Genomic DNA, 27,935 nt, shown 5'->3' with positions numbered 1-27,935 from the left:
AAATTGTAGTCTCTCGTATTCACGCTTTCGTTTAAATCGTGAAATATATCGGGTATGTTGTTGGTTAAATTGAGAATGAGTTGCCTCGCTAGGAATTGAAGCTTGATGGTAGAAATTCCACCCTATATCTTTGAAGTGCAGGTCAAATCCACATAACAACCTGCCTTTTCCTTTTTGTGCTCAAGAGAAAGAAATACAAGTGTGTAAATAAAACCATATTATACCTTCACCTACATAGAAATATCAATTAATTACATAAAACAACATAGAGAAATGAATGTTCAAGCTTAGTTACACAAAAATGACACCAACATTGACACTTCCCAATAAATCCGAAAGAAGAGCAGTCTAAATTACAATTGCCAGCAGGAGAAAGGGAATGAAGAAGCCGCCATGGCCCATGTGTGTTTTCTTCAAGACAATGTTCTCTTGTTGAAAGATTCAACAGTTAAATTTGCTGTGAAAGCAGGTATTGAATTCATCCTTCGAATGAAAATATCAACCTGCAAACAGAATACCCCAACACTTTACATGGTTGAATACCTCTCCCCTGCCCATTTCTATGTAGCTAAAAATGATAAATGCTAGAAAACACTTCACTGCTCAAAGATGAAAGCTGACAACCGATAAACAAGAAAAATTGACTGGACGAACTATGAAATAATAAAATTAGCTTCGCAGAAAGTCTTTCATAGAAATCGTTGTTAAATACCTGTTGGGATATCTCAGGCTGAGAGGTGTACTTGTTCGTCTGAAAGATCGAAAAACAAAAAGGAAGGAAAGTTTACTATGCATTTAGAATATCTGTGAGTAACAATATTTACATACTATACTAGCAATGTGCTGAACTAAACGCACTGCATGAATGTAGAAATTGATAGTAAGTCCCTCTCATGCTTCAACCACACAAAATGAAAACATGGTATCTTACCACAATGTTTGTGTTCCCTGATTCATATTCAAATTCAAGCTTTTCATCATCACTTAGAGCATAAATTGATTGAAGCATAAACCGTGTAACTGCTATTCCATCTGGACGTTGGTGATCATCCATCACAATCTGACAACATAATATTATTTTTAGGCTGAGCAAAGAAGTGCTAAAATGGTGCGCCCCATCTTTAGCTAGAAACTTACGCAATACTTACATACTATAGACTCTTAACTCAGGTACTTTCAGGTGACATTTTACTCAACTACACCTCTTTCTGGTGCATAAGAAAGAACCCACAAGTCACAAAAATGCTTTTCATGAAATAATCTACCTTCGCAACCAACAATATTAAAGTACAAGAAACTATCGAGGAAGATTCACTGTGCAAGTAATGAAGATGCTATTGAAGAAATGCCAACAAGATACACCCATCCCACCTGCATGCACAGCCCCTAGATTTATGTTCAAACTAGTGAAATAAAACACGTTGGCTGAGATACCAACTAAACTCCGGACGATATTTTCTAGTGGCAAAATATATAAGGCCGAAATATTCCAGGAAGCATGTAATACCTTATACCCAAAAAGTTCACAGCATGCCCTTCTGAAAACAGAGATCCTATCCGCAAAAACTGTCTTGTATCTGAAGAATGATTAAAATGAGTTTCCGACACGAAGAACAAATCATTGATAATACAAATGCTGAGAGATCCCGAAACCTTTACCTCTCCTCGCGCTTTTCTAATGTTGCTATTTGCTCTTTCAACTTCATAATCTTTCCAGAAATATAAGAATCAACCATTGCTCCCGCATCAGCTGCATAATTGAGAGGTAATTGTTAGAAATATCAAATGTGACAAAATGGTCTCTAAAAACTGATAGTATATTCCAATTGACACTTAAACTAAGCATTGCATAATAGAACGGCAAAATGATCTGATAGTACTTGTCCGAGTGTATAAAGTGGACACTTCTACTTGGCTCTTTGTCATCTGAATCCCTCAACCCATCAAAACACATGTCAGATCCACGTCACATAAATTAATGCCATATCATAATTATTTTCATTAATTATTTTTTAAAAAGTATTAATCAACAATATTAAATAGAAGCAACATAATAAATTAAAATTTTTATTTTGTAAAATAAAATTCATATTTCTCCTATCACCTAGTCACCTTTCCTCCACCTCTCCCAACCTACACCACTGACACCACCATCCCCCCGCAACCACCATCATCACCATCTCCATCTTCCCCAAACCACAACCACCGACACCACCATCCCCACAACCACCAATTCATAGCTCTCTCCCTCCTTCACCTCACTGATTTTGTATTTCAAAATGCAACCAAATACAACCAAAAAGAGCACCATCGTGTTCTATTTTCGTCCATTAACGGCGAGCTCCATCTCCAACAAAGCTCTTCAGCAAGCCCAGTCCACCAACCATCTGAAAAGCTTGAAGCTCCAATAGACACAACCAAACAGCCCTCCACTCTGTTTCTCATCACAACGATAACATACCTTGTTTTCGCTTCCACTCTTTTCTCTCTTCTTCATCAAAATTCACCACTCCTTTCAATCTTCTTTTTTAGACACTAATTAAAGTTTTTGGCGGTGAAAAATGGGAGAAAATGGAGGGGCGGGGTGTAGTTTCTTCTTTGATTTAAGAAGATCTTGCTAATTCTTTTCTCAATTAAATTTTTTGGGCGGTAAAAAATGGGGTAATTGGAGGGTGGGGCTGGGGAGGTTAAAGGAGCGAGAGTGGATGGGGTAATATAGAAAAGAATGTCACATTTTTTTCTTTTTTCAAAAATTATTTTTTGTTAAAAAATTAATGTTTACGCGCCTTATATGCGTGAAGTCACGCGTATGTTCCAACTCATCCATTAAGTTGCCACCTAGGATTGGTCAACGGTCAGAGGGGTTTAAAATATTATGATTCGTTAAGTTTTAGGGGTCAGCTGACAAAGGAGTAGGTAGGAGGTTCTAGAATACAAATTCATACAAGTAAAAGGGTCCAGTAGACCATTTCGCCGAATAGAAACTAAACAAGGGCACTTAAACTCTCGCAGTAAATTGACAAAGAACCAGGAAGATTAGGGAGGAATGAAGAGGAAAAGTACAAATTCATGTTAATACTTATACCGCTTAACAGCTTCAATGAACAGAGCATTTAACCAGTGAGTTATATACTTCTGACATCTAGAAGGATATTCTGCTTGATAAATAGTTCCCCTTTTACTACTCCAAATTAGTAACGAAGGACGATAATACTCAAGAAGAACCACCAATATTGATCGATCCATCAACCACACCTAAATCCAAAACAGAGTAGGGGGCTTGGGGCTGAATATATGAACCCTCTGTAACCATTCCACTTTATAAAACTAATACCATTGTCTGCACAATATTTCAAGACTAGACAGGATATTAGGATCTAAAATATATGTAGTCCCTACATTCTCAAAAAATAAAAAAAGATATAGCCCCTAGTTGCCCCCAGAGCTTTGGTTTAGTGGTAAGAGCAAAATGTGCGATGTGTGGTTTGTCTCTCATCACGGGTTCGAACCCTGCAGCAAGTAAAAGCATAGTAATCAAAGTGGAGAAGGGTAAAAGGGCAGGCCCATTTGCTATCGAGTTTCAAACCGTGGGCCACTGACCTTAGAGGAAGGACTTATCAGTTACTAAAAAAAATAGCCTCTAGTTGCAATTCACCATATTATAGTTCTGAATATAAGCTATCATGTAAAGTTCTTTAGATATTACGCACTAAATCCTGTTGGAAATAAACTAAAAAAGGTTGTTGCTAACTTCCTATAGAACAAAAAGCCTAATATGTTGAGATTTACTCCATTATCTTTCTTCCTATCAATGATGTGATGATATTTGGAAACATCAAATAACAATTCTTAGGGATCCTATATAATTTTGAGAAGAAATTTTTTTTTTTTGAGAAGCTTAGGGATCCTATATAATCACATTGAAGAAGTAAATCTTTTGTTATCAAAGATGAAAGATTTATATTGTCTTCTCTTCTTTTCTTTTTCCACTTCTTTTTTTAAACAATAAATAATAAAACTGATTTTTCCGCTTCTTTTAATCCTTGTAGTATGTATCTTTTGTATTTCAGTTGCACTCACATTTTTTCAAGTAATACAAATTATCGGATGTCCTTCAGACTGCAACAATGGCATATACATTCCTTGGTTTACCTCATTTTTTCCTAAAATGACCTCTACAACTCAATCACGAACAACTTGGTCCGCTATAAATGTCCTCAATAACCCAAGGGTGTGGCCTTGTGGTTCAATAAAGTTGGGCTGAGCAACATGAGGTCTCAAGTTCAATTCCCAACAGAGACAAACACTAGGTGATTTCTTCGCATCTGTTCTAGCCTTGGTGAACAGAGTTACCTGGTACATGTTGTTGGGAGGTGGCAGGTATCCCATGGAATTAGTCGAAGTGCGCGCAAGCTGGCCCGGACACCACGGTTATCAAAAAAATTAAATAAATGTCCTCAATATCCATTTCAGTTTCACTCAATCTGGACCTATTTCATTATAGTAATCACAAGTTATCTCTTTCTTTTTTAATAAAAGACTAGATAATTTATCTTTTGGAACAAATTAGGGTACTCTAACACTAGAAGTCTCTAATTTTCTCCAGATATACAAATTCCAGATCTAATGTAAGCATACCAGCATAATAATGCCTTAATCTAGCTTGTATCTCCTCATTGAATCTTTTGCTTCCATCCTGTTTAGTTCTCACACTAGTCCACGTGGATTTGGAAATACTATGTCTTGAGACAACTCCCCAAGTAAACTAGGTCTATCATTCCTTCTTAACACCTTCAATGATAATTATGTGGCACCTACTGATCAATGTGTTAGGAGAGATAGCCAACCACCTCAGACCATATTCTCTTATTTCACTCTCCGAGTCTACTACTGATATTTTCTTTTACCAGTGATGATTTCTAATCTTACATACTGCATATTCATCTTAATATCTGCATTATTACAATATTCATTTTGTAAATATCGTTCATCCCTGGAGGCCTAGATTCACTAACAAAATAAATACTCCATCTTTACTTATAATTGAAGAGTAATAAACACCATTGTACCAAGAGTTTAGGCATCAACTAGCTTAAACCAGCCCAAACGAGGAAATTTCAAAGTAGATATTATGACGATAAATCATTTCCGAGTTCCAAACCAACTCCAAATTGTTTACAGCAATCTTTATAACAATGTCGAATAACAGACCAAAGTCTAAACGAAATAAGAGCTGGGGAGCAAGGCATTCTGTTTAATAACAGGAAGTACATGTACTTAAAATTGCATTTATGTGCACCTGACTGCTCTTTTAACTCTTGAACAGCCAGTAACTGCTCTTTTGTCTTCTGCAGCTCTTTCTGAAGAGCCTCTATTGTTTGTTTTGCCTCATTTTCAACTCCCAGGGTGTTGACCATTCGCAAGACTTTAGTATTGGCAGATGAATAGTCTCCATGCCCTAACTGCAAGGGGGCCAATAGTAACCTAAGGATACTAAATATGGGTTATAGGCTTATAACATTAAAATTATACACTCTCATTGAAATAATGATCTAAAGCACCAAAAATGTTTATTTCTAGTATCACTTATTTCATCAAAAATATTTCATTTCTAGTAAGAGACATACATGTGTGTATCCATAACGGCATGAGAAATAGAAAAGAATGCATTCTCAAAAATAAGAATAGAAAGGAAAGTCATTTCTGCAGCAGATTGCATCCTTGAAATTTTTAGATAATAATGAATGCAAATGGATACAAGCCAGCATGGTACTCAAAGCAATTTTCGCATCGACATATTTAACATAATTTCATCAGGCAACCTTCTCTCAGCAGTCAAGCAGTTTGACTTATAAAGCATACGAAGGAAACATAGGAGAAGTGTTGCTCCAACTTCAATGAAAGAGACAACATTCTAGCATATAATATCAACATCATCAATGGGATTTAGCATAAGATAAGATGGAAATAAAAGAAAAAGAAAAACAAGACATGAAATTTCTATAATTATATAGCAAAAAAAGATTATATTCTAACTTGCTCAAGTATATTGATAAGTCATAAGCTGCATAACCACCAAATGCATGTAGTACTATCTGAAAAGGTCTTTAACAGATATCCTGAACATGAATTTTTTATGTTTCGTGGATGAACAGTATCCCATTAGCATTTCCTGCTAGGGCTTTGTTGCTTGTCTGAAATATATATTTTAAAGAAATACAAAAATACAACACTGCAAAGTATGTAACCAAGAAATAACCTTGGACTCCATGAGAGCTATCTGAGAACGTAAGCCGTCACCCTCCCTCTCCAAAGATTTAATTCTTCTAGCTTCATTATTTAGTTTTTCATTGAGAAACTTTATTTCATTGAGCTGACGAATATTAACTTCTTTTTGTTCAGATAAATAGCTCTCCAGTTCCTTTATACAGTTCTCTTTTTTGGCAAGAGATGCTTCAAGCTCCTGTAGTCAGGATATAACTACCACAATTAGGTAAAGCACAATAATAAGGTCATTTGTCAGAAGAAAAAAAGGGCAGGGAAGATAACCTGAAGAACAGCTCCACTGACCACTTCATGACCACTTTCAACACTCTTCTGCTTCCTGAAGGCTTCAATGACATTTTTTAAACGGTCCCTTTCCTCCATAACAGAAGCAAGCTACAAAGGAATTTGAGATCAAATACATAACTAGTTGAAAAGCACACAGAAGGCCAGGAAAAGGTAAACCCTGAAACTAGAGGCATAGGATTATCAAAGGTAGCCACAATTTTTTATACATGCATTCCACTGTCTGGGAAGAGTAATATCAACATAAATCCTAATAAGGACTCAGATCATAAAAAACTTCTTACCTAGACTCCAAATCTATTTTATATGGTATACTTCCCAAGCTAGGAATCAAGAAGAAACAGATACCACGAGGAAGAGGGAAAAGCAATTTTATAGGAACAAATGTCTGAAGTGGCAGATGCAAAACATGCTAACCTTCAACTCAATCCTTTTGATTTCAGATTTTGAAGATTCTGCCTTCTCCTTTGCAAGTACAGCCTCATTATCTGCTTCCCTTTTCTCAAGCTCGGCAGCATCGAGAGCCACCTCCATTTGTTTAAGTCGAGCCTGGATCTCGCCCACCTTTGTCATGCTATCAAGCACTTCTCTGGTTTGCAGAGAAGGAAACAAAAACTCTTGAATACCAATTAGTTGGAACGGAAGCAAGGCAAGAAAATCATCCAATTTCCATCTCAACACATCTGAGAGAAGGGGGATAAAAATTATTTTCATCCTCTCTCCTAGTTCCCTTTTACAACAAGTCAAGTTTCACATAAAAGCAGTTATATCTCTCAATACTACCACTATAACAAAAGACTGAAGACAAGTGTAGGAAATCAAGAAACTGAATTTATCTTATTAAGGTGTGAATGATGTGCAGCATCTTATTAACTTAACATACACGAAATATACAGGTACACTTCCTGTATTTACATCTATGAATGTTTCTACTCAATCTACGTTAATCAGTGCCAATTTGCAGGATAGTGCACATTAGACTACTCAAACTAAAACAACAATGATTACCCAAAGAAAAAGAACAGAACTGCCGGAATTCGCTCTGTGGATTAGACTTAAACAATTACGAGGAAGTAGTTAGACAAAAGCTTTCCACATTAAAATCAATCATTAAACAACAAAAGAAACTCCTAATGGACCTACTCTTTAGCATCAATGAGGAGCGTGAAGTTAGAAACAGAGCTCATCACTGAACATAGTTTCTTCAGAAAGAGAGAACTTTAAGTAAGCACCAATATAAAGGAAAAACAAGAATCAACAGCTTGCCTCTGCAACGCCGCAAACTTGGGAGGCACATCAGCAGCACATGATACACCAGGAATGTCTTTAACCACTGATTTCCAAGCATTTAGTTCATCCTCTAATTTCTCTATATCTCCTTGAAGCACTGCTAGTTTTAGTAGCTCTGACTCTGCCCTCTCTCTCCGGCCTTTTTCTTCAAGTATCTTTTCCTTGAGCAACTCAACGTTTTCATGAGACGACTTCAGCTTTCTTGCTTCACGCACTTCAGCCTCCTGATGAGGAATCAAGATATATAATCAAATATTTGCTAACCTAAAGTTAAAATTCTTTTTTTTTTTTTTTGCGTGAGTTAATTCTAGATAAAACCTTAAGCTATCCATGTTTTGCAAGTTTAATGCTCAATCATGGGCTGTTGATGTTACCCTTCTAAACAATAACATTTTTATCAAAAAGAAAAAATTGTAATGCAAAGTGGCATGGAGAGTGACTTCACTTTCTTTGCTGTGTAACTGAATTTCAAGCTTAATGCGTTCATTCCTGCTAGGATTGTTGAACTAGTTGAATAGAATTCCTTCCCACGAGTACTTAATGCCAAAGCTCAAAGATGGTCAAAAGAGCATTCATGTGGCATTTTTACATTTATTTTGTAAAATTAAATATTCTTATTTCTTAGTTGGTATTCTTTTCCTTTTTCTTTTCTTATTCATCTTTTTTCTTCTCTAAAGTTTACATCCTCTGCTAAAAACAGCAAACTAGTAATCCCATGACCTTAGAATAAACACCCAAAATAATTTAATATTGGAAATGATAAACCTAGTTGCAAATTACAACTAAATTTTACAATAACAATAGACATAGTTAAAAAAGCATACCTTATAGCACACAACTTTACTTTGAGTACGTTTTAATATTCAATCTTTTTCAATTGGATTTATTATTATTGAGTAAATATAGTTTCGTTCTTATTCACAATTAGGTTATTGTTATTGGTTACTTTTGATTGTTTTACTGTTATTAAATAATATGAGTTTTCAACTGAACTTACTGGTATCAATAATAAGTTGGACTTTAAAGCAAAAAAAAAATCAATAAATTTAGATAGAGCATGAAAGAACAAATAAGAAAAACTTTGGTTTACACTTCAATTTTAACTTTCGGTTTCTTTTTTGCTAGTTTTTGTTACTATTATTTAGAGTTATATTTTTTAATTTTAATTTCTATAATAAAATCCAGCGATGTAAGTGTATGAGTTTCAACTAGTTTACTGCTATTAGCAAAAGATGTGGAGATCTGAAGAAGATAAAGAATAAATACGAAAAGAAGAAAGCAAAAATAACAAATAAAATAAGAATAACTAATTTAAAAATTGAATGTAAAATGTCATATAGGTGCTCTCTTTGACTTACCATCTAGCTACCACACACTAAAAAGAGTGAAGTCGCTCCCCATACCACTTGGCAGTGGGCACTAATGGAAGTTTTAGATAGTAGTGTATGTTATAGCTCAGGGGATAACAGTACACCCTATAGTTTTAAATGCTAAACTTGCAAAACGTGGAGAGTTCAAAGTGTTTTTTATGTATTTGACTCTTTCTTTTTTGAGAAAAAGCATTTGATTGCACATTGAACTACTACAAATGATGATGTAACTTACATAGCTCCTAAGTTCCTCCTGCAAATGTTTCACCAAAATGTTATTGTCACTAGAAAAACCTTCTTGAAATGTGAAATTTGACAGTTTCTTCTCTGCTTCAATTTTCTGCTGCATGCACTGGAAAAAGAAACAATAAAAAATTGTAAGTTCATTATAATTCAATATTGCCAAAAAGAATAAACTAACAGACAAAAAGCGATGCAAATGACAAAAAGAAGAATAGATGTACGAAAACATGCAAGACCACACTCTGACACCGCAGACAATTTAATTTCAACATGCATTCCTTCAATTGTAAACCTACACAGTAAATACGGCACTAACCAAATACTAGGGCAAAACTTTACCGGCCTTGCAACTTACTATGCCATGGACTCAACCTATGCTATGGAATCACCGTTAATACAGGGTAAATGCATATTTGGTACATAAGTTCCATATCATCATGCAGACAACTACAACAATTCCAGGCACACTTTTTTTTTGGTTCATCTTTCCCCTGAACAGCTTTTACACTTTAAGCTAGCCTATATTTTCCAGCCAAGTAAACATGCACGACTGCTAAGAAAAACAAGAATCCCCCCATAACAATCAAATATAAAAGACCAAGTACATCAGATCCTACGCACTCCATGCAAATCAAGAGGAGTTAATTTTAGAATAGCCACTCCATAACTGTTAACAAATGTGTTTTCTGTATAGGTCGTTCCTGTCTCCCAATTAGACCTTCACTTTTAAATGAGGCGGTAGATGTTACATTGCAAGTCCATAGAGGATCTTGCTTGATGACATTCAACAACCTATGCAATTATATTTTAAATTGTCAAAAAAGAATATCTAAAATTTGAAAAAGAATGTATAAACCTCCACTTTCCTAGCTCCGGCATATGCTTCTGCGGACTCATGGGTGACATTTAAAACAAACAAGAAGTAATTCTAGGATAGAAGATGTATAGACCTCATCAAGTCTCTTCCTTAGTTCTTCCAGCTGCTCCTTCAGCAGAACTGACTCTTTCTCAGAATTGGTAGCTCTAAATTCCATTCTTTCAAGCTGCATAAAAGCATATTAGATATTGGATATAATCCCTTATTTTGGATATAACATTCTATTGCACTTTACACAGAGCAGGCTATATATTAGTTATAAAAGTAGCACTTCTATTAATTTCACCGAGCAGATTCTTACACTGTTACTTATTTTTGTAACAGAAAACTTGGATTCACTTTTGAGCTGCTCAAGCTCATTATGCAAACGACTTCTCTCTCTTTCTATGCTTTCTGACACACTACTAAGCTTTCTCTCCAAAAGACTTGCTTTTTCTTCTGCTGCAGCAGCTGACGTCTCAGCTTTTTTACGAAGATTCATCTCGTTTTGGAACTTCGCCTGGAAGACAATGAGAATAAATTATATCATAAATGGCAAGGAGGAGAAACTTAAGAAAGTTATACATATTAAGTACCTCAAGAACTGATAAAAGATATCAAAGAAAGCATCCAATAGAAACATGAATAACCTGAGGTATGTCCCCAATCATTCATTCAGCAGTTAAATAGTAAATCTCGTGCTATGCATTTACCCTCTGATGTAGACTATATTGCTATAGATTGTTACTTAAAGAAGGAACTAACAGAAAACTCCTGTTTTCATTCTGCTTATACGTCTTGTCATACTTGAGCATTCCAATATTAGGACTTGCAACCAAAGCATGACTTGTGTTGAGCATTGAGGACCAAGTCAGCATACCACAACAAATGAGATAGATGTATACATTATTAGTTACAAATCAGTGTCATTATTATGATAACTTGAAAATTATGGCCTATGCTACTTTTTCTTCATTTGGAAAGAAAAAAAACATTATAAAGTTTGAAATTCAGCCTAATCAGATTAAAATAGAGCCTGGCTTGCTTCCCATGACTTTGCACAGTAGATGTGATGACTCTAGTTGCAGTGGAGCACAGAAAACCAAAATTGGCTTGGTTTCAAGATGTAAAATCTACGCAAAATCTCATCTTGACATGTATTCAAAGTGATTGATAAGTGGAAAGTGCTTATTGTCCTCAACAACAACATACAAGTATAATCCTTATCCCCATCTTGGCAGGTAGAGATATTGTTTCCGATAGACCAAACTGCTTATTGTACTCCCAGTGTGATATTTTGTCTACAAACCAATAGAGTGAAAAGTTCCACTCATAAAACAAGGGGGTACTAACTAACAGTTAAGTCCTCTCCGAACAGCAGGATATAGTTGCCCATCATATGGCTCATCAACTTCACTTGCCTCTAAGAGAGGCTCGCCATGGAGAGACTTGGATCACTTACAATACATGGGCTCTACAAAGGAAGGGTTGGGTCCTAGCGTTTCAAAATGAATCTTTTCCGGTATTTGTTCGATGAGAAATGCTAGTCTGTTTTGTCCACTTTCTTCATCCCCCTCTATCAAAATGATCAAAAAGGGCGGCGAGCTTGTTTCTTATTCCCATGTGTGATCTCTTCCGTCTCTGTGCCTAAGAATTCCTTATTCAAAAAAAGAGAGAGAATGTCTCTCTTCCTGGGCATATATAATCGCACTTACCAAATCAAATTGCCTTATATTTAAGTTAGATTTACAAATTAGACCAAATCAATGATAACGAACTCGTACATCAGCATAAAACATGATGTGAACCTAAGATAACCCATTGATTCTTCTCAAGAATGTGACATAAAGATGATGGGATATGGCAATAAACATGTAGCACCTCAAGTTCATTGTACAACTGCAACTGTTTTTTGAGTCGTTCTTGAGAAACGTTGACCTCCTTCATTAGCTGGTCCTGCAGAGCCTCTTCGCGCCCTTTAGCAGCAGCTAGTTCTTGCTCAGCATTGAGAAATTGATCACGAAATTTCTTCCTTTCAGCATCTGCACGTGTTATTCATGTTATCATGCAAATTAAATTCAATAAGAAACCGCTGTATACTTTCCAGAAAAGGTGAATTTCAAACCAAATAGTCATCGTCCCACCAGTGAAGAAAAGGGTTAGTAATCTTCACATTTTAGTGCAAGGCCATTACCGAGCGTCAACATAATATGTTTAAAGAACTCAAAAGAGAAAAAAACATCCTCACATATAATGAATTTCACACGAGGTCCCAAACAGGACAGCATCCGGAAACTGAGAGCGGCTTTCTGCCATAAAAGTATAATATGTGTTCCAGACACAGACTGTTGTGTGCACACAAAGACACAAATGTGTCCATGAAAGGATGTATGTTCGTGTGTATCTACATATGTATGCAGTGTATCTATTTATCTGCACACATCTGTGTGTGTTGTAAAGTTGCTACTTTTTTGTTGAATCGGTGAAGTTGCTAGCTCTCACATATAAATTTTGTAAATAAAGAAGATAGCTTTTTAACAATTGAACCGTACAAACAAGATTAGTTGAGCAAAGGAACAACTGTAGCGTGCTCTATAGATGTTTCTACCAAAGAATCTTCATCTCTGGTCAAAAATGCATAAAATAGAGCAGTCGAAGTAAGCAAACTTCTAAATGGTCTGCTGAAAAGACAAGGAAACAAAAGCATGGAACTAGCCAATAATATTTCACAGAATTGGATATTGATGACTCACCGGCTTTAAGATAATCGTTGTTTAGTGTTTCAAGTTTGGATTGGTTATCACGAGCTTGCTTTTCTGCACTGCTTAAGGCATCAAAAAACTCTGACTTCACCTGATAATAGAACTTATCTTAGAGATATAAGCAAACTCATGAAGTCCCAAGAACTGAGTACAATAAACAAACAGTGACTGGTTGAACAGTCATTGGTCAACATAAAAGACATAAGAATGCTAACTTGCAGGATTGTATTAAAAGTTCATATGTCTTACATTATCTTCTCTCATTCTATGTAATCAAGACCTGATGGGAAAAACTAAATATAGGTCCCATTGTTCGAACCGACTTGGAAGTCATATTTACCCTTCAGTAATAGTCGCACATCCGGATGCACTACTCAAGATTAACTCAATTTGAGTTATCTAAGGTATACTTATAAGTTTGTTTTTTAGTAAAATAAGTAGATTTTGGTTATCAAAAAGATAAAATAAGTGGATTATATTAATGGAGGGCATAAAACACTTGTATCCAAGTAGTACACCAAAAAGTAGAAAATAATGTTTGTATTAATTTAAGAAAAAAGCTTTGCTTGTGATTAGTTCTTTGTGAAGAAGCTTATAAAAATATGGCATCCGGGCCTAACTCAACCCCAAAAACAAGCTCATGAGATGAGGATTGCCCGAGGACATATAAGCAAACCACCAATCCATTCAAAACTCTAATGCCCCCTTCACGCCTAGATCCAAATGGAGTGTGGACCACAAGCCCAAATAGGGATGGACTTGGCACTAGTATCATGTACGATATAACACTCGGACCTAACTCAACCCCAAAAGCTAACTCATAAGATAAGGAACTCCCAAATCTTTATAAGCAAAACCAATCAATGTGAGACTCTAACCCACTCTAACAAGCCTCAAGTTGACTCAAGAATCATTTACGAGTTGGCATACACATCTAAGACCAAATTCACTCAACAAATGAATAAAGCTTGACTATAAAGCTCATTACGGAATCAACCCAAGTTTAAAAGACCATTTGCCCACGTCTTAAGTCATTTAACACGAATTAATTAGCACCCAATAGCAGTAAAATCACATAAATGCTTCTTCTATCGCATCGGAAAGTTCGGGAAAACTTCACTAGGGGAATAAAGCTAATAAACGCCCACAATCAAGGGTGTGAGTACACCTATTATCTTCTTTTCTTTTTGGACCACAGCATTCGGGACAGCTTGTGCACACCTGATTAATTCAACGGGATATGTGCCACCTCCCACCAGCAACAACAGATACCAGGTAACTCTATCCACCAAAGCTAAGATTGATGGGAAGAAATCACCGATATTTGGCTCAACATATGCACAAATAGTTGAATTTTCCACTACCGATAAAGACAAAAAACAGCAGACTGATTTTTAACTTTGAATAGCTGAATCCACCCAAATTGGCCAATAGTTGAAAAATCAATTCGATATTGTGGTGGTAGTGAAGAGTGTGAGGAATGAATGAATGAATGAATACCATTTGGCGGCACTGATAAGTACAGAGCATTTGGTCATCAGTTTGAGGATGATGGTGCGATGATTCCGGCAACGGTGTGTCCTCGTAGATAACGAGTTTCCGATTGCCGGAGCTAGGACTGCCGTCTTCCGGTTGCTTGCTCTGCGCCTTTCGCTTGACTGGTGTTCTCAGGATCATATTTCTTCCCTTTTTCCTTTCAGCCAAATCCTAGGGTTTCGAAAACCTCTACAGTATTTGATTCAGGTGCTTGTGTGTGTGTGTTGCAGAGAAGCAGCAGCTACTATGAGAATTTCGAAAACTGAGGCGCCAATTGGTGGATCCGACCCAAATGATCCGTCCTATTTTACCGGGGCGTGTAAGGCCTTCCCCGAATCCCTTTCGATAGTGTTTGATTAGGAAACGGGTTATTTCGGAATTAATTAGACATAATATATAAATATGTGTGTTTTAATTTATTTTATATATATATATATATTAATTTATATAAAATTAAATAAGTAGATATATATGTGCGATGTGGCATAATATACGTTGTGAATAACAAGAATTAATCACGTAAGATATCACATATGACACGAGTATATTCTTATTCAATTATATGCAAGTTTAAGTGTGTACTTATGCACACTTAAAATTGAGGGATATAAATATAAGTTAAAGGATATATTTATGTATTATGTCAATTAATTTTTGTGAAATTAGTTATAATTTTAAGTTGGAACAAAAATAATATTATGATTTTTAAATAACTAATTCAAGATGGATTATCATTTACCAAACAGGTCCTAATGGGATGCGCATGGGATTAATTAATAGAACAACATTTATTTAGTAAAACTTTTAGAGACCGATTGGTGTGAGGTACTAAGATAAATTATTTTGGAATAAAATAATAGTTTCGAGATAAATTTTTTAATACATCATTTGCTTTGATAATACTTGGGATAATTTATTCCGGGACTAATAATTTGGGATAAGTTATACCACATATTTGGTGGTATAAGTTATCCCACCTTAATTTATCCATTGATAAATTATAAAATGACAAAAATACCCCCAAATTCATTACAAACACATTTCTCCAATCTTTTTCATCGTCTCTAATTATTGCTTTTGAAATTGAAAAAAGATTATTGATATCTACTTGATTATCTAAAATGCGTTATTATGACAAATTAAAAAGACTAAAATATCTTATTTTGGAACGACGAAAATATATGACTAAGAAAAATTAACCTCTTATTAATTGAACTTTGCATTTTTTTCATCTCATTGCTTGTGAATTTTATAGACTTATACGTTATTTTCTTATATAAAGGTCAAAATGCAAAATTAATAAATTAAAAATTAAAATATGTTAGATTCATACATAATAAGGATCAAAATTAGGTACTATAGTTTTTTATATATCCAACAAAATAAAGGTACTATAATTTTTTAAGTATAGAAAAACGGAATTCAACATCAACTTTTTCCTTCCAAGTGTTATTTTTGTGAATTGATAACACAAAAATTTTTTACTACACAATGAAAAGATTAATTAAAGTAAGTAGATTTTATAATAATAATTACCATTCACTAGTAATCAGTAAAAAAAATTAGCAACTACAAAAGTGTTGCCTAGTTTTAATACACATTATTGTTCACAATCGACTCTATTGTTCAATTACATATTTTAAATTTAAATCACTTGAAAATTGATGTTGTATATATCAATTAAAATGAATTTTAATAATATATATTATCTATAATATATTAAAAGTGTGAAAACCTTTAGAAAAGTGATTTAAACTTTTTACCTTTACTCTTCGTTAGACAACACTGTCTTTTCACTATTTTCTAAATTTATTATTTAATTATTTTTTATTAAATTAATTAGAATTCATAAAATATATGGGACTCCTGAAATATATTATAGAAGAATTAATTAATATTTTCTTTTCTATTAGACTTCCTAAAATATATATGTTAGGAGAATTAATTAATATTTTTCTTTCTACTGTTCAATTAGAAAAATACTCCCAAAATAGGACTCGATTAAGAAAATACTTATATAAATATTGAGATGTACGTTAAACTAGTAAACAAACCGGTTTGCCTATTGAGAGAGTATGATCGATGCTCATCTAACTTGATTCGATTGCATGTCTAGATAGTGGATGCTTGATTTTTTAACCCTCAACTTTTCATTATTTTTGTCAGCATAATAGAATTTAACACGTGTGTATATATATATTTTCTTTGTTTTCATTTAAAATCATTCTTTAGGGTCAAAATTTTCAATCAAATAAGAATTAGTTGGATCAAAATCAAAGCTTTATAATCACTATTATATATTTTTTATATAGTTTATACATCGTAGATGAATGCCGGTTGGCTTTGAATCATTTATTGTGTAAAAGTTAATTGTATTGTTTTGACATTTTTATTATCTTATTGTTTTATTTTAATTTACAGGTAGATAAATGTGGGTCGGCTTTGAAATTTTTTTTAGGTAAAAGTTAGGTTTAATTGTATTATCGTAATATTTCTATTAGTTTGTTATTTTGTGATAGTTTACAGTTCGTAGATGAATCTCGATCGGCTTTGAGAATTTTTTGTGTGTAAATTTTAAGTTTAATTGTATTGTTTTGATATTACTTTTATCGTATTATTTTGCTGCAGTTTATAGCTGATAGATAAATGTTGGTCGGCTTTGAGGATTTTTTTTTTATGAAAAGGTTAGGTCTAGTTATGTTATTTTGATATCTCTATTATCATATTATTTTGTTATTGTTTACAGGTGGTAGATGAATGTCAAACGACTTTGAAAAACTTTTTGTGTGTAAAGATTAGATTTAATTATATTATTTTGATGTCTCTATCATTGCATTATTTTGTTGCAATTCACAGATGGTAAATGAATGTCGATCGACTTTTAAAATATTTTAGGTAAAGATTAGGTTTAATAAATAAATTCTCTATTTTTACACACTCGAAAGATATTAAATTTAATTTTATATTCATCTTTATTATTTAAACAAATATCTTATTTAATATAATGTTTGAACTTATTAAAGTGAGGTACACACGCAAAGCGCGTACACCTAAACTAGTATGAGTAATATGTGTTTAAATGAAATTACATAAACAACAAATCTTCTTTTACTTTAACAAACTTAAGTTGGAAGTTTTTATTTCAAACTAAATAAAATGTAGTAAGATATTTTTTTTTAAACACATACGGCATAAACATGGGAAGGCACATGCAAAAAAAATAAAGTTAAATAAGATGAAAGTTTTATTTTTAAAATACACACGATATAATCATGAAAATGCACACACAAAAAAATTAAGCTAAATAAGATGAAAGTTTTATTTTTAAGAATAAATATTTAAAACTTAAAAAGAAATATATATAAACAAAAAGAAGTTAAATAAGATGGGTATTTTGGTAATCAATTATTTTATTCTTAGAAATTATACCATGCATATTACTTTGAAAATAACAAACCGAATACTCAATAAAAATAATCTCAGCATAACTAATCCCAATACAACCTATCCTATCATAACTTATCCCAACATAACTAATCCCAACATAACTACATTCCCAACCAAACGACACCTTAAGTAACTTTCTGATTCTACAATATTTAGTGGCCGTTTGGTATGCGGTATTAAAGTAAATAATTCTGAGATAAAATAATAATCTCAGGATAAAAATTTTAATTCGTTGTTTGGTTGTTAATATTCGGGATAACTTATTATGGGACTAATAAATAGTACCGAAATAAATTATCCAAACATATAGTGGTATTACTATCCCAACACAATTTATCTTTGGTATAAAATTATAAAATGACAAAAATACCCTCAAACCCTACGATTTTCATTTCACACACATATATATGCTTGCGGTCCGAGTATATTTCAATTCAAAGAAAGAAATGATAGATCAAGGTATTATTTCAGTTCAATGTATATTTTTATTTCATTTCACACACATATATATTTTTTATTTTTGAATATACTATACGTTAAATTTACTTGAATAATTATTATGTTTATTTATATATTTTAATTTTTGTAAAAATAAATATGTGTTTAAATGAAGTGACATAAACAACAAATTCTCTTTTACTTTAATAAACTTAAGTTGAAAGTTTTTTATTTCAAACTAAATAAGATGCAGTAAGATTTTTTTTAAAACACACACGACATAATCATGGGAAGGCACACGCAAAAAAATTAAAGCCAAATAAGATGACAATTTTATCTTTAAAATACACACGATATAATTATGAAAATGCACACACACAAAAAATTTAAGCTAAATATGATGAAAGTTTTATTTTAAAAAATAAATATTTAGAGCTTGAAAAGAAATATATATAAAAAAAATAGTTAAATAAGATTGAGGGTATTTTGTTATCAATTAATTTATTTTTAGAAATTATACTATACATATTACTTTGAATACAACAAACAAAACACTCAATAAAAAATAATCTCAGCATAACTAATCCCCAGTATAACTTATCTCAACATAACTAATCCTGGCGTAACTTCATTTCCAACCAAACTACCCCTTACGGTGTCGTGCCGACTACTGAGGAAGAATGTTACATTAAAATTATCAAGTCGAATAACAATAAACTATATTCATTGTAGTCTCATACAACAAAATATCATGTATATTTCTAGAAAGAGGGAGTAGTATAGTCTAAAATATTTTGAAATGATTTTATTATATAAAAATATTATTAATATTTGGTTTTGAGATATTGATCAAAAATAAATCTAAACTATAATTTTTTGAAGAAATTTCACATCTCAATGTACATTGTTTCCTTGCCTACCTAAAACATCACTATTTATGTTGAACATTAAATAAAAAAAAAAAAATCAAACCTAGAATGTTATTCAAGTTTATTCTGAAATATTCCCAATAAATTTATGGAGGAACTGACTTTTTTGGCTATTTACGGATTTTTAATTAGTTTTATTTTCGTTTTATATGATATCTTCATTTTTTATATTGGAGATCTTTATTTTTATAGCTAAGATATCTAAAAAGATAATTTTCTTTTATTTATTTTGTAAAAAGGGTTAAGAAACCATTTCCTTTAATTTAATATTGTCTTCGTTGTCCCTAAGGATCCGAAAAAAAAAAAAGCTATAAATTTTTTCATAATTTTAGGTTTGCAAACGACTTTTAGCTTATATGACTCCTGATATTTGAAAATTAGATATACATGCGTAAAAAATTGTGGCACATAGAGAATATTTGAAATCTAATTGATCCACGCCTTATCCAAAAAAAATAAGTTAGAAATTTTTTTTACTTAATAGAAAAATTAACATTGACGTATGAAAGTTTGAGTTATAATTTGATATAAAAGAAAATGTTATTAGAACACTTTGAAGCTGTTGCAACATGAATGTATCAAACTTTGATTTTTCGTGTTTAACATTTCAATAACATTTGTTTCGAATGTTAGTTTGCGGCAAATATTGTGGCTATGTTAGTGGTTACAGCAGCTTAGGTGATCACTCTTAAACGATCGAATACTGAACTAGAGGTCAAAGGAGGAGATAAAAAAACTGCACGGGCTTGTGAAGACAGGGAAGAGGAAGGTTCGAGACCTGAATTAAGTGGAGTACATTAGGAATGAAGAAAGTGAGGTGTTTGTAGAAGAGACACTTATCCAGCAAAGATGGCTAGCTTACTTCCACGGACTATAAAACGAAAAAGGAGTCACGGTCATTGAGTGATTTTGAGCACTTTGGGAGAAATCAAGAGTGGATGTTTTAGGTGTATTGAGGTTGAGAAGGCGACACATGAAATTATTTGGATGAATAGGGGAGTAATGACAACTCCTCATGAGATACGGGTAAAATCTTGGAAGAGCATTGACAAGGTAAGTATGGAGTGGTTGACTGATTTGTTTAGTGTCATTTAACAAGGTTAACATGTCAAAAAATGGATGTGGAGTGCTATATAGTACTATTGTACAAGAACAAGAGTTGATATCTAAAATAATACGGTAATAGTTATAAAGATATTGAGTTATTAAGTCACTCCATAAAAATGCGAGAGAGAGTAGGGTTGGGCATATTTTGGTTTAAACCGAGAAAATCGAAAAATCGAATTGAAATTTAGTTTTGAGTTCAGTTTTTCGTATTGATTTTGATTTCAAATTTTAGAAATTCAATTAAACGGTTCGATTTTTGTTTTTCAAAAAAAAAAAGCTGTTAAATCAAAAAATAAAATTATAATATATATATATATATATATTATAAACTATATATATATATATATTATATAAAATATATATATATATATATATATATATATACATATATATTTTTATTATATATATTCAATATAAATATAATAAATAATAAGCAACCCAAATCACCAAACGTTTTACAAGTTATGAGTTATGTCCCTAACCCTGAGTATTTATTTCAACAGTAGTTGTTAAATTGTTTCAGACTTTCTTCGGCATCTCGAGGAGACAAGACAACAAGTGTCGAGTTTTCGACTGCAGGTATATATTATATTAAATTTATTTTTAAAAAAATCATCAATTTTAAATGCCCAGTCATGATAAAGGAAGACTCACAATTTTAATCTTTAAAATCGAAATAAAAATTTGAAATAACCGAATTTGTAGAAACCAAACCAAATCAAATTTATTTCGGTTTGGTTACGATTGTCATTTTCGTCAATCTGTAAATTGAAAAATCAAATCGATATTAAACAATCAAATCGAAAAAATCAAATGTCCACCCTAAGAAAGAGTGATGGAGATGAGTAGGGACGTGTCTATTTCAGAGAATCAGTACGTATTGTAACGCCCCGAAACCTGATCCCGAGACATCACACGGTGCTCAAGACTACGAGTAGCCTTAAGCTAACCCTGTCTGTCTTCTACTAAATTTGAATCTCATAATAAAGGAACATAAACATAAGAGTCATACAATATACGGGAAAACTGTCTGAATATAATATCTGAAAATAATGTCTGAAACCTCAATACTGGATAATCTGAATCAAAACTAGCAGTCTGACAAGCCTCTACTACTAATAACTAGAGAGTCACTGGGACAAACCCCCAACTGACTCGAACTATCTAAAAATACTGAATTATCTGATACTGATAAGCTGAAAATCTGAATAACTAAGTCCCCATACTATGAGGATTCACCAACTGTAGCGATGTAGATAAAGATGCTCAAAATCACTTTCGCTACTGAAACTGAGCACCTGAACCTACATTATGAGACAATGTAGCACATAGACATACATGTGGATCAGTACTTTGAAGATGTACTGAGTATATGGAGGTGACTGCTTAAGTAAAACATTATCTCAACATTTATATCAATTTGCAAAAGAATGCATGTAAATGTAAATGACTTACATAAGCTGAAATGTCTGAAAGCTGAAAATCGTAATTCATGAGTAGTAAATTATACTTTATAAATCCAGTGAATCATACCATATAGTTCTAAAAGTTGTACCAGTGATTTGTCTGTAAATTATGTTGCCTAAGTGTAGAAAGGACTTACTTTTATATCTGAAAGTTGAAGTCTATAACTAATATCTTTCTGTAAAACATAATTTGAATTAAGTTGTGAGCCTTTACACTTAGTTTTATAAAAGTTTTTCTTTACTAGTAGGGAATTCTCTTAAAACTATTCTGTAAGAGAAAATACTTTATCTGAAGAGAGATTCTTCTAACCGACATAAACCATGTGAGCTAACATGGAGCCCAACGTCTTGTTCCCCTCTTGGGAAAACCTCACGATCGGGAGAGGTGTCATGCTTTTGCCAAAGAGTATAACCTAATCTAAGTGATCATATCTGTAACTGTCATCTATATATAAATAAAAATAATCTGATAATCCGTACCTACGTTGGTTAGGTAGTTCTGTGAAAGTTAGGGCACGCTAATCTCACACTTTCCGCTCGGTGCTAAATACCACTCCCTTTAATTTGTATGCTCATTCTGTTGGAAATCCACTTTAAAAACTAGCATGAGGGTTTTATTCTGAAACCAATTATGCATTTATCTTATTAAATCTATAAGTAAAGCTAATCTGATTTCTGTAATAAAGTAAAGTGGATTCCAAATCTTATCCGAGGATCAAAAGATCAAATCTTTACCGAAAATCTGAAAATAAACTGATCATCTGATGCTTAAAGCATAATCTTTCTTGAAATAATAATGTTCAATCTAAGGATAGTAACCCATGCATCAATCTCGTGTTAAAACATCATAATAATCATGTTTGATAATGAAAACAATGATAATTCGTCTCAAAATCTGAAAATTACTGCAATAGACATGAAAATAAACATACAATTCAACTTCTAAATCACTTGAAATCTCATAATCTAGCAATTAGACAATGAGTATGAACCCTGATTTAAAACTCACGTATAATCATTCAAAATCATATAAATTTGAAATAAAAAACTTGGGCACAATGATGAAAGATGATCCTTGCTCATAAACCCCACATACCTTAATTGATGAAATTTCTAAGAAAGCTTGAACTTGAATCTTTATTTGTGCTTTTGGAGATGAACTCTTGATTATCTTAATTTGAGAATCCTCAATTTCGGGTTTTCTTAGAGAAACAATAGAGGAGATTTGATTTCTTGGAGCTTAAGTTTTGAGCTCCAGGATTTTTCTTCGAGGGAGAATAGATGAAATAAGCATAAAGTGCTTATAATAGGTTTAATTTCTTATTTATGATGAACTGGGGGCTTGGGAATTGACCAAATAGTTCTTTTAAATTTTTTCGTTGGAACTGGAATAAGGGAGAAATCCTAATTTTGCATGCCACTGCAACACGCTACTATCGCGGTGGCTCGCTGAATTTTGACAATTGGGAAATGGGGCTCTAATGTGACACGGTGAAATTGTGTTAGGCCACTGGAAAAGGGACAAGTCCATTTTGGCCATCACAGCGATGCACCACCATCGCGGTGAGCCACTGAAAAAGGATAATTAAGACCTCAAACTTTTCTGTCACGCGGTCCAATCACGGAGGTCCCCTGAAAATTGGCAATTGTCAAATTAGCCCTCTCCACGGTGCGGTGCTTGCCTAAATGACATACTGTTTTACTAAAAACGCCATAACTTCTCAACTGAATATCGAATTTAGGCAAATTTGGTATCGATGACAAGTTAATTCAATTTTCTACACAATTGAGGGTTTGAATATGGAAAACACTACATGTAATAAAAGTTATTTATTTTTGAAGCTAAACTTTGACATTCTAGGAGCGAAATTAAGCTAGGAAAAGTGCAGGGTATTACACATATCAGAGCAATCTACTACCAAAGTCATCTGTCTTGTGAGAAAATTGATGGAGAAGTATCATGATGGAAAAAGGACTTGCATATGGTGTTTATTGTCTTCGAGAAAGCCTATGATGAAGTTTCGAGAGAATTATTTTGGAGATACCTAGAGGCTGGATGCGTCTCGATAGTTTTCATTATGGCGATAAAAGACATGTGTGATAGAGATAAAATGGGAGCTATAATGATAGGATGAAACATGGAGCACTTTTTAGTGGGGATAGAATTGTATCAAGGATCAACCCTTAGCTAGTCCGTTCCTCTTTGCCTAGTGAAGGATAAATTGACACGACACATTTAAGATAAAATGTCTTAGTGTATGTTATTTGTGGATGACTTAATATTGATTGACGAGACACGTAGTAAAGCAATGTTAGGTTGGAGATGTGGGGACAACTCTGAAAGCTAAATGATTCAGGTTGAGTTGGACCAAAATAGAGTATTTAGAGTGCTAATTCAGTGAGACATTACACGAGACGTAGAATGAAGCTCGAAACACGGGTTATGCCTAAGAGAGATAAGTTTCGAGTATCTTAGATCTACAACCTAGGAAAGTGGGAATATTAATAAGGATAGCACACATTGTATTAATATGCACGAATGAAGTAAATACTTGTTTCTAGAATTTTGTGTGATAAAATGATAGCACCAAAGCTTAATGGTAATTTGTACACAGTGGCGGTTAGACCCATATCACAGTGTGATGTAGAGTGTTGGTCAATAACTTTAGTGTTCAAAGTATGCATATTGTGGAAATGAGGATGTTAAGGTAGTTTATAAGCATATTAGGTGCGATTCAATTTGGAATGAGGATATTCGAGATAAGATTGTAAAGGCCTCTATGGTGGACAAGATGAGAGCAACGAGATTGGGATGGTCTGTACATGTGAAGAGAAAACGCCCTAGTAAGGAGGTGCGAGAGGTTGGATACAGTTGGTATCGTGAGAGGTAGAAATAGGCAGAAAACTATCGAAGATAGGTGATTAAACAGGACATGATGCAACTTCAGGTTACCGAAGACATGACCTTAGGTAGAAAAATGTAAAGGATCCATTAGGTAGAAGGTTAGTTAGATAAGGCCACCGTTTTACTTCTTGAGGGTTTAGATTTGTTGGGTTTTATTGTTGTATTAATCGTTGTATTGTGGTCTCTACATGTGATATCCATCATGGTCTGTTATTGATTGTGTTTTATTTATAGCAGTATTTTATTGTTGTTATTGTTTTTCTCTTATAGACTTTGGACTATTTTCTTATTAGTTGTTGCATTTTCTTTATTGTTTTATTCTATTTTTACCTGGATTTGATACACTCGAGACGAGAATCTTTTAGAAACAACTTCTCTACCTACACAAGGTAGTGCTAAGGTTTGCGTACATTCTACCATTCAAAAACATCACTCATAGGATTTGACTGGAGTTGTTGTAGTATAAGTAGTTATTTCTACTATTTCAATTTGTATGATAGTCCATAAATATGAGTCCAATTATCGTTTGATCATTTGTATTGGATCTGTAAAGAATGGATATTGAGTCTAACTCAACCTCAAAAGCTAGCTCACGAGGGGGGGATTGTCCGACTCTATATAAGGAGATCGATTACCCATCATTTTTTCGATGTGGGATACTTAACATTCTCTTGCACGCCTAGGCATCGTTAACTGAAGCATGGATAATATATATATGGGGGCCCGACATCGGTGAACAAAGATTTGGGATGAGCCTGACTCTGATACTATATAAAGAATGGATCTTGGGCCTAACGCAACCTCAAAAGTTAGCTCATAAGGAGAGGATTGCCCAAATCCATATAAGAAAACCAATTACCCATCCCTTTTCTGATGTGGGATACTTAACAATGCGCTTTGTGTATTTAGTGGGCCTAATAAGATGGGGTGTGTAGGCTTAACCCAATAAGATCCGTAATGAAAAAAGCCCATTAGGGTTTCACTGTTTACAACTAGGTCTCGACTCTAACCCTTTATAAGACATACACTTGTCTTCTCTAATTCATAATTTGGTTTGACTCAAACAGGTACGGCACTAGCTCTACTCATCTTATTTATGTTATATCTTTGATCACATTTGGTATAGAAATTAATGTTGTTAATAATTTGTTTTGACTCAAACATGTATGTCATTTGTTCTACCGATCTTAGTTTATTTTGTATGATTTATCATTTTTGATAAGAATTTCATCTGTCTCAATTAGATATGTCTTACGACCCTACTGATCATTATGTTAAGAATATCTAACAAGTCATCCTTATTTGTATTTTTAATCTCTTGCCGTATAGTCTTTATTTAGTACATATTAGTTGACGTGCTTTTTCTATCAATTCACGTGTTTATTTGTTTGTTTTTTAATTCTATTTTTAACGACTGATTTAGTCTTTTCACACTCATTAAGAAAATAATAAAAACAATATTAATTTATCAAGTTGTCTTGTTTGATAAAAGCAAATTATTTCATCCTCTTAAATTATGTGCACTCAGGGATATATATATATAGTTAAAAATAATTGTCAACTCTATCTTTAATCTCTAAATTAATTTAAATTATCTTGTAACACTTTTTAAAAAAATTCTGAACTAAAATTACAGTTAATTTGAATTTGAGGGAGTTATATCTTTTTTCAGTTTTAAAAGCAATGAATGCTTTCGGCAAAATAGGATAATGCCATTTTAATTTAAATAGGATATTTCCGTCTTAATTTTTTTTAAACAATAATTATTTTAACTAAATTTTTTCTAGAAAATTTTTTACAAATAGTCATCTATCAAATTTTAAAAATATTTTAAATATACTAATATACAGTATACCTAAAATATATATTTGTTATATCTTAACTAATAAATATAATGATTTTGTCTATTTGGCAATATATAAATTGCCCATATTTTAAATGATGATAACAACCAAAAAATGACCCCAAAAAGATTTAATTTATCAAGTTATATTTATTTAATAGATGACCGAAACCAATAATTGACTTCAGTTTGATTTTATAAAACAACAGTTATTTTATAACATTTTTTAAATTTATTAACTAAAATAACAGTTGATTTGAAAATGAGGGAGTAATAGTTTTTACTTTGAAGACCAAATTAATATTAATAGAAAAAAAGATTATTCTATCTTTTTATTTTAAAATAGTAAATATTTTAATCAAATTCTACTTAATGATCATGACAAGTTATAATACCCCAAAAAAAAAGTAACAAAAATTGTCCAATTGAAACTCCAAAAAAGGCCGAGAAAGTCCTTACAAAATTATATCCGTGCAAGATTGTCCACAAAAATGAATAGAAAAAAAAAAGAAAATTCTAAATTGGCCGGCAATTAACTATGGTCAAAAAACTAATCTTTTTTCCTTTATAGAAATATCCCAAATATTTTAGAAAGCTACTTGTCTGTTCCTATTTAGTTGTAATAATTTGTGTGTATTGCATATCCCCTCTAGTTAACTATAGGAAATTTATTTATTTATTTATTTAACCATGGTTAAGTGTATGAGAGTTAGGGTGTGTTTGGTATGAAGGAAAACGTTTTCTTTTCTGGAAAATGTTTTTCAGTTTTTTTATGTTTGGTTGTCTTATATGGTTTGGAAAATGTTTTCAAACCAACTTATTTTCCTTAAATCTAATGAAAATGACTTTCCTTCAAAAAACGAGGAAAACATTTTTCAAAATTCTCTTTCAACTTCATTTAAAGTTGAAATGTTCATATAATTTTCAAAATCATCTACCCCGCCCCCAATACCCTATCACCCTGACACCATCCCTACCCCTACCCCTACCCTCTCAAAATTCAATTGTTTTAAAAAGTATTTTAGAATTTTTTCTTAATCCATCCCCTACCTCCGCCTACCCCTACCCCTACCAGCCCTCTTCCAAAAACAATATATACATTTTATTAAAAAATTCAAACTTATCTCTTATTCCCCCCCCCCCCCCCCCCCCCCCCCCCCCCCCCCCCCCCCC

General features: G+C 32.9%; 1 protein-coding gene across 1 annotated transcript; it reads right to left on the bottom strand.

The window, feature by feature from the left end:
* Positions 1-204: 204 nt before the first annotated feature.
* On the bottom strand, positions 205-14,989 carry LOC107839828 (mitotic spindle checkpoint protein MAD1). The gene is made up of 16 exons (XM_016683462.2): positions 14,592-14,989; positions 13,083-13,182; positions 12,211-12,371; positions 10,652-10,849; positions 10,424-10,516; positions 9,466-9,582; positions 7,837-8,084; positions 6,988-7,159; positions 6,550-6,660; positions 6,260-6,463; positions 5,300-5,462; positions 1,660-1,750; positions 1,508-1,577; positions 932-1,060; positions 713-751; positions 205-503 (listed from the first exon to the last, which is right to left on the bottom strand). The coding sequence occupies exons 1-16, from the start codon at positions 14,766-14,768 to the stop codon at positions 414-416; spliced, it is 2,163 nt and encodes a 720-aa protein (XP_016538948.1). The 5' UTR covers positions 14,769-14,989; the 3' UTR covers positions 205-413.
* Positions 14,990-27,935: the final 12,946 nt, after the last annotated feature.

This window comes from Capsicum annuum, chromosome 8 (genome assembly GCF_002878395.1).
Source record: "Capsicum annuum cultivar UCD-10X-F1 chromosome 8, UCD10Xv1.1, whole genome shotgun sequence".
Taxonomy (NCBI): Eukaryota; Viridiplantae; Streptophyta; class Magnoliopsida; order Solanales; family Solanaceae; genus Capsicum; species Capsicum annuum.
The sequence above is the reverse complement of the archived record's forward strand: the minus strand, read 5'-3'. Positions and strand labels throughout refer to the sequence as shown.

Bases quoted from the DNA above. Each gene is read 5' to 3' on its own strand.
- LOC107839828 (XM_016683462.2), bottom strand. From the start codon at position 14,768: ATGATCCTGAGAACACCAGTCAAGCGAAAGGCGCAGAGCAAGCAACCG. The intron at 9,583-10,423 runs GTCTATACATCT...TTCTTTTTCCAG, and splicing joins TAAGGAAGAGACTTGATGAG to TGCATGCAGCAGAAAATTGA. The intron at 1,061-1,507 runs GTATTACATGCT...TTATGTTGTCAG, and splicing joins GTGAACTTTTTGGGTATAAG to ATTGTGATGGATGATCACCA.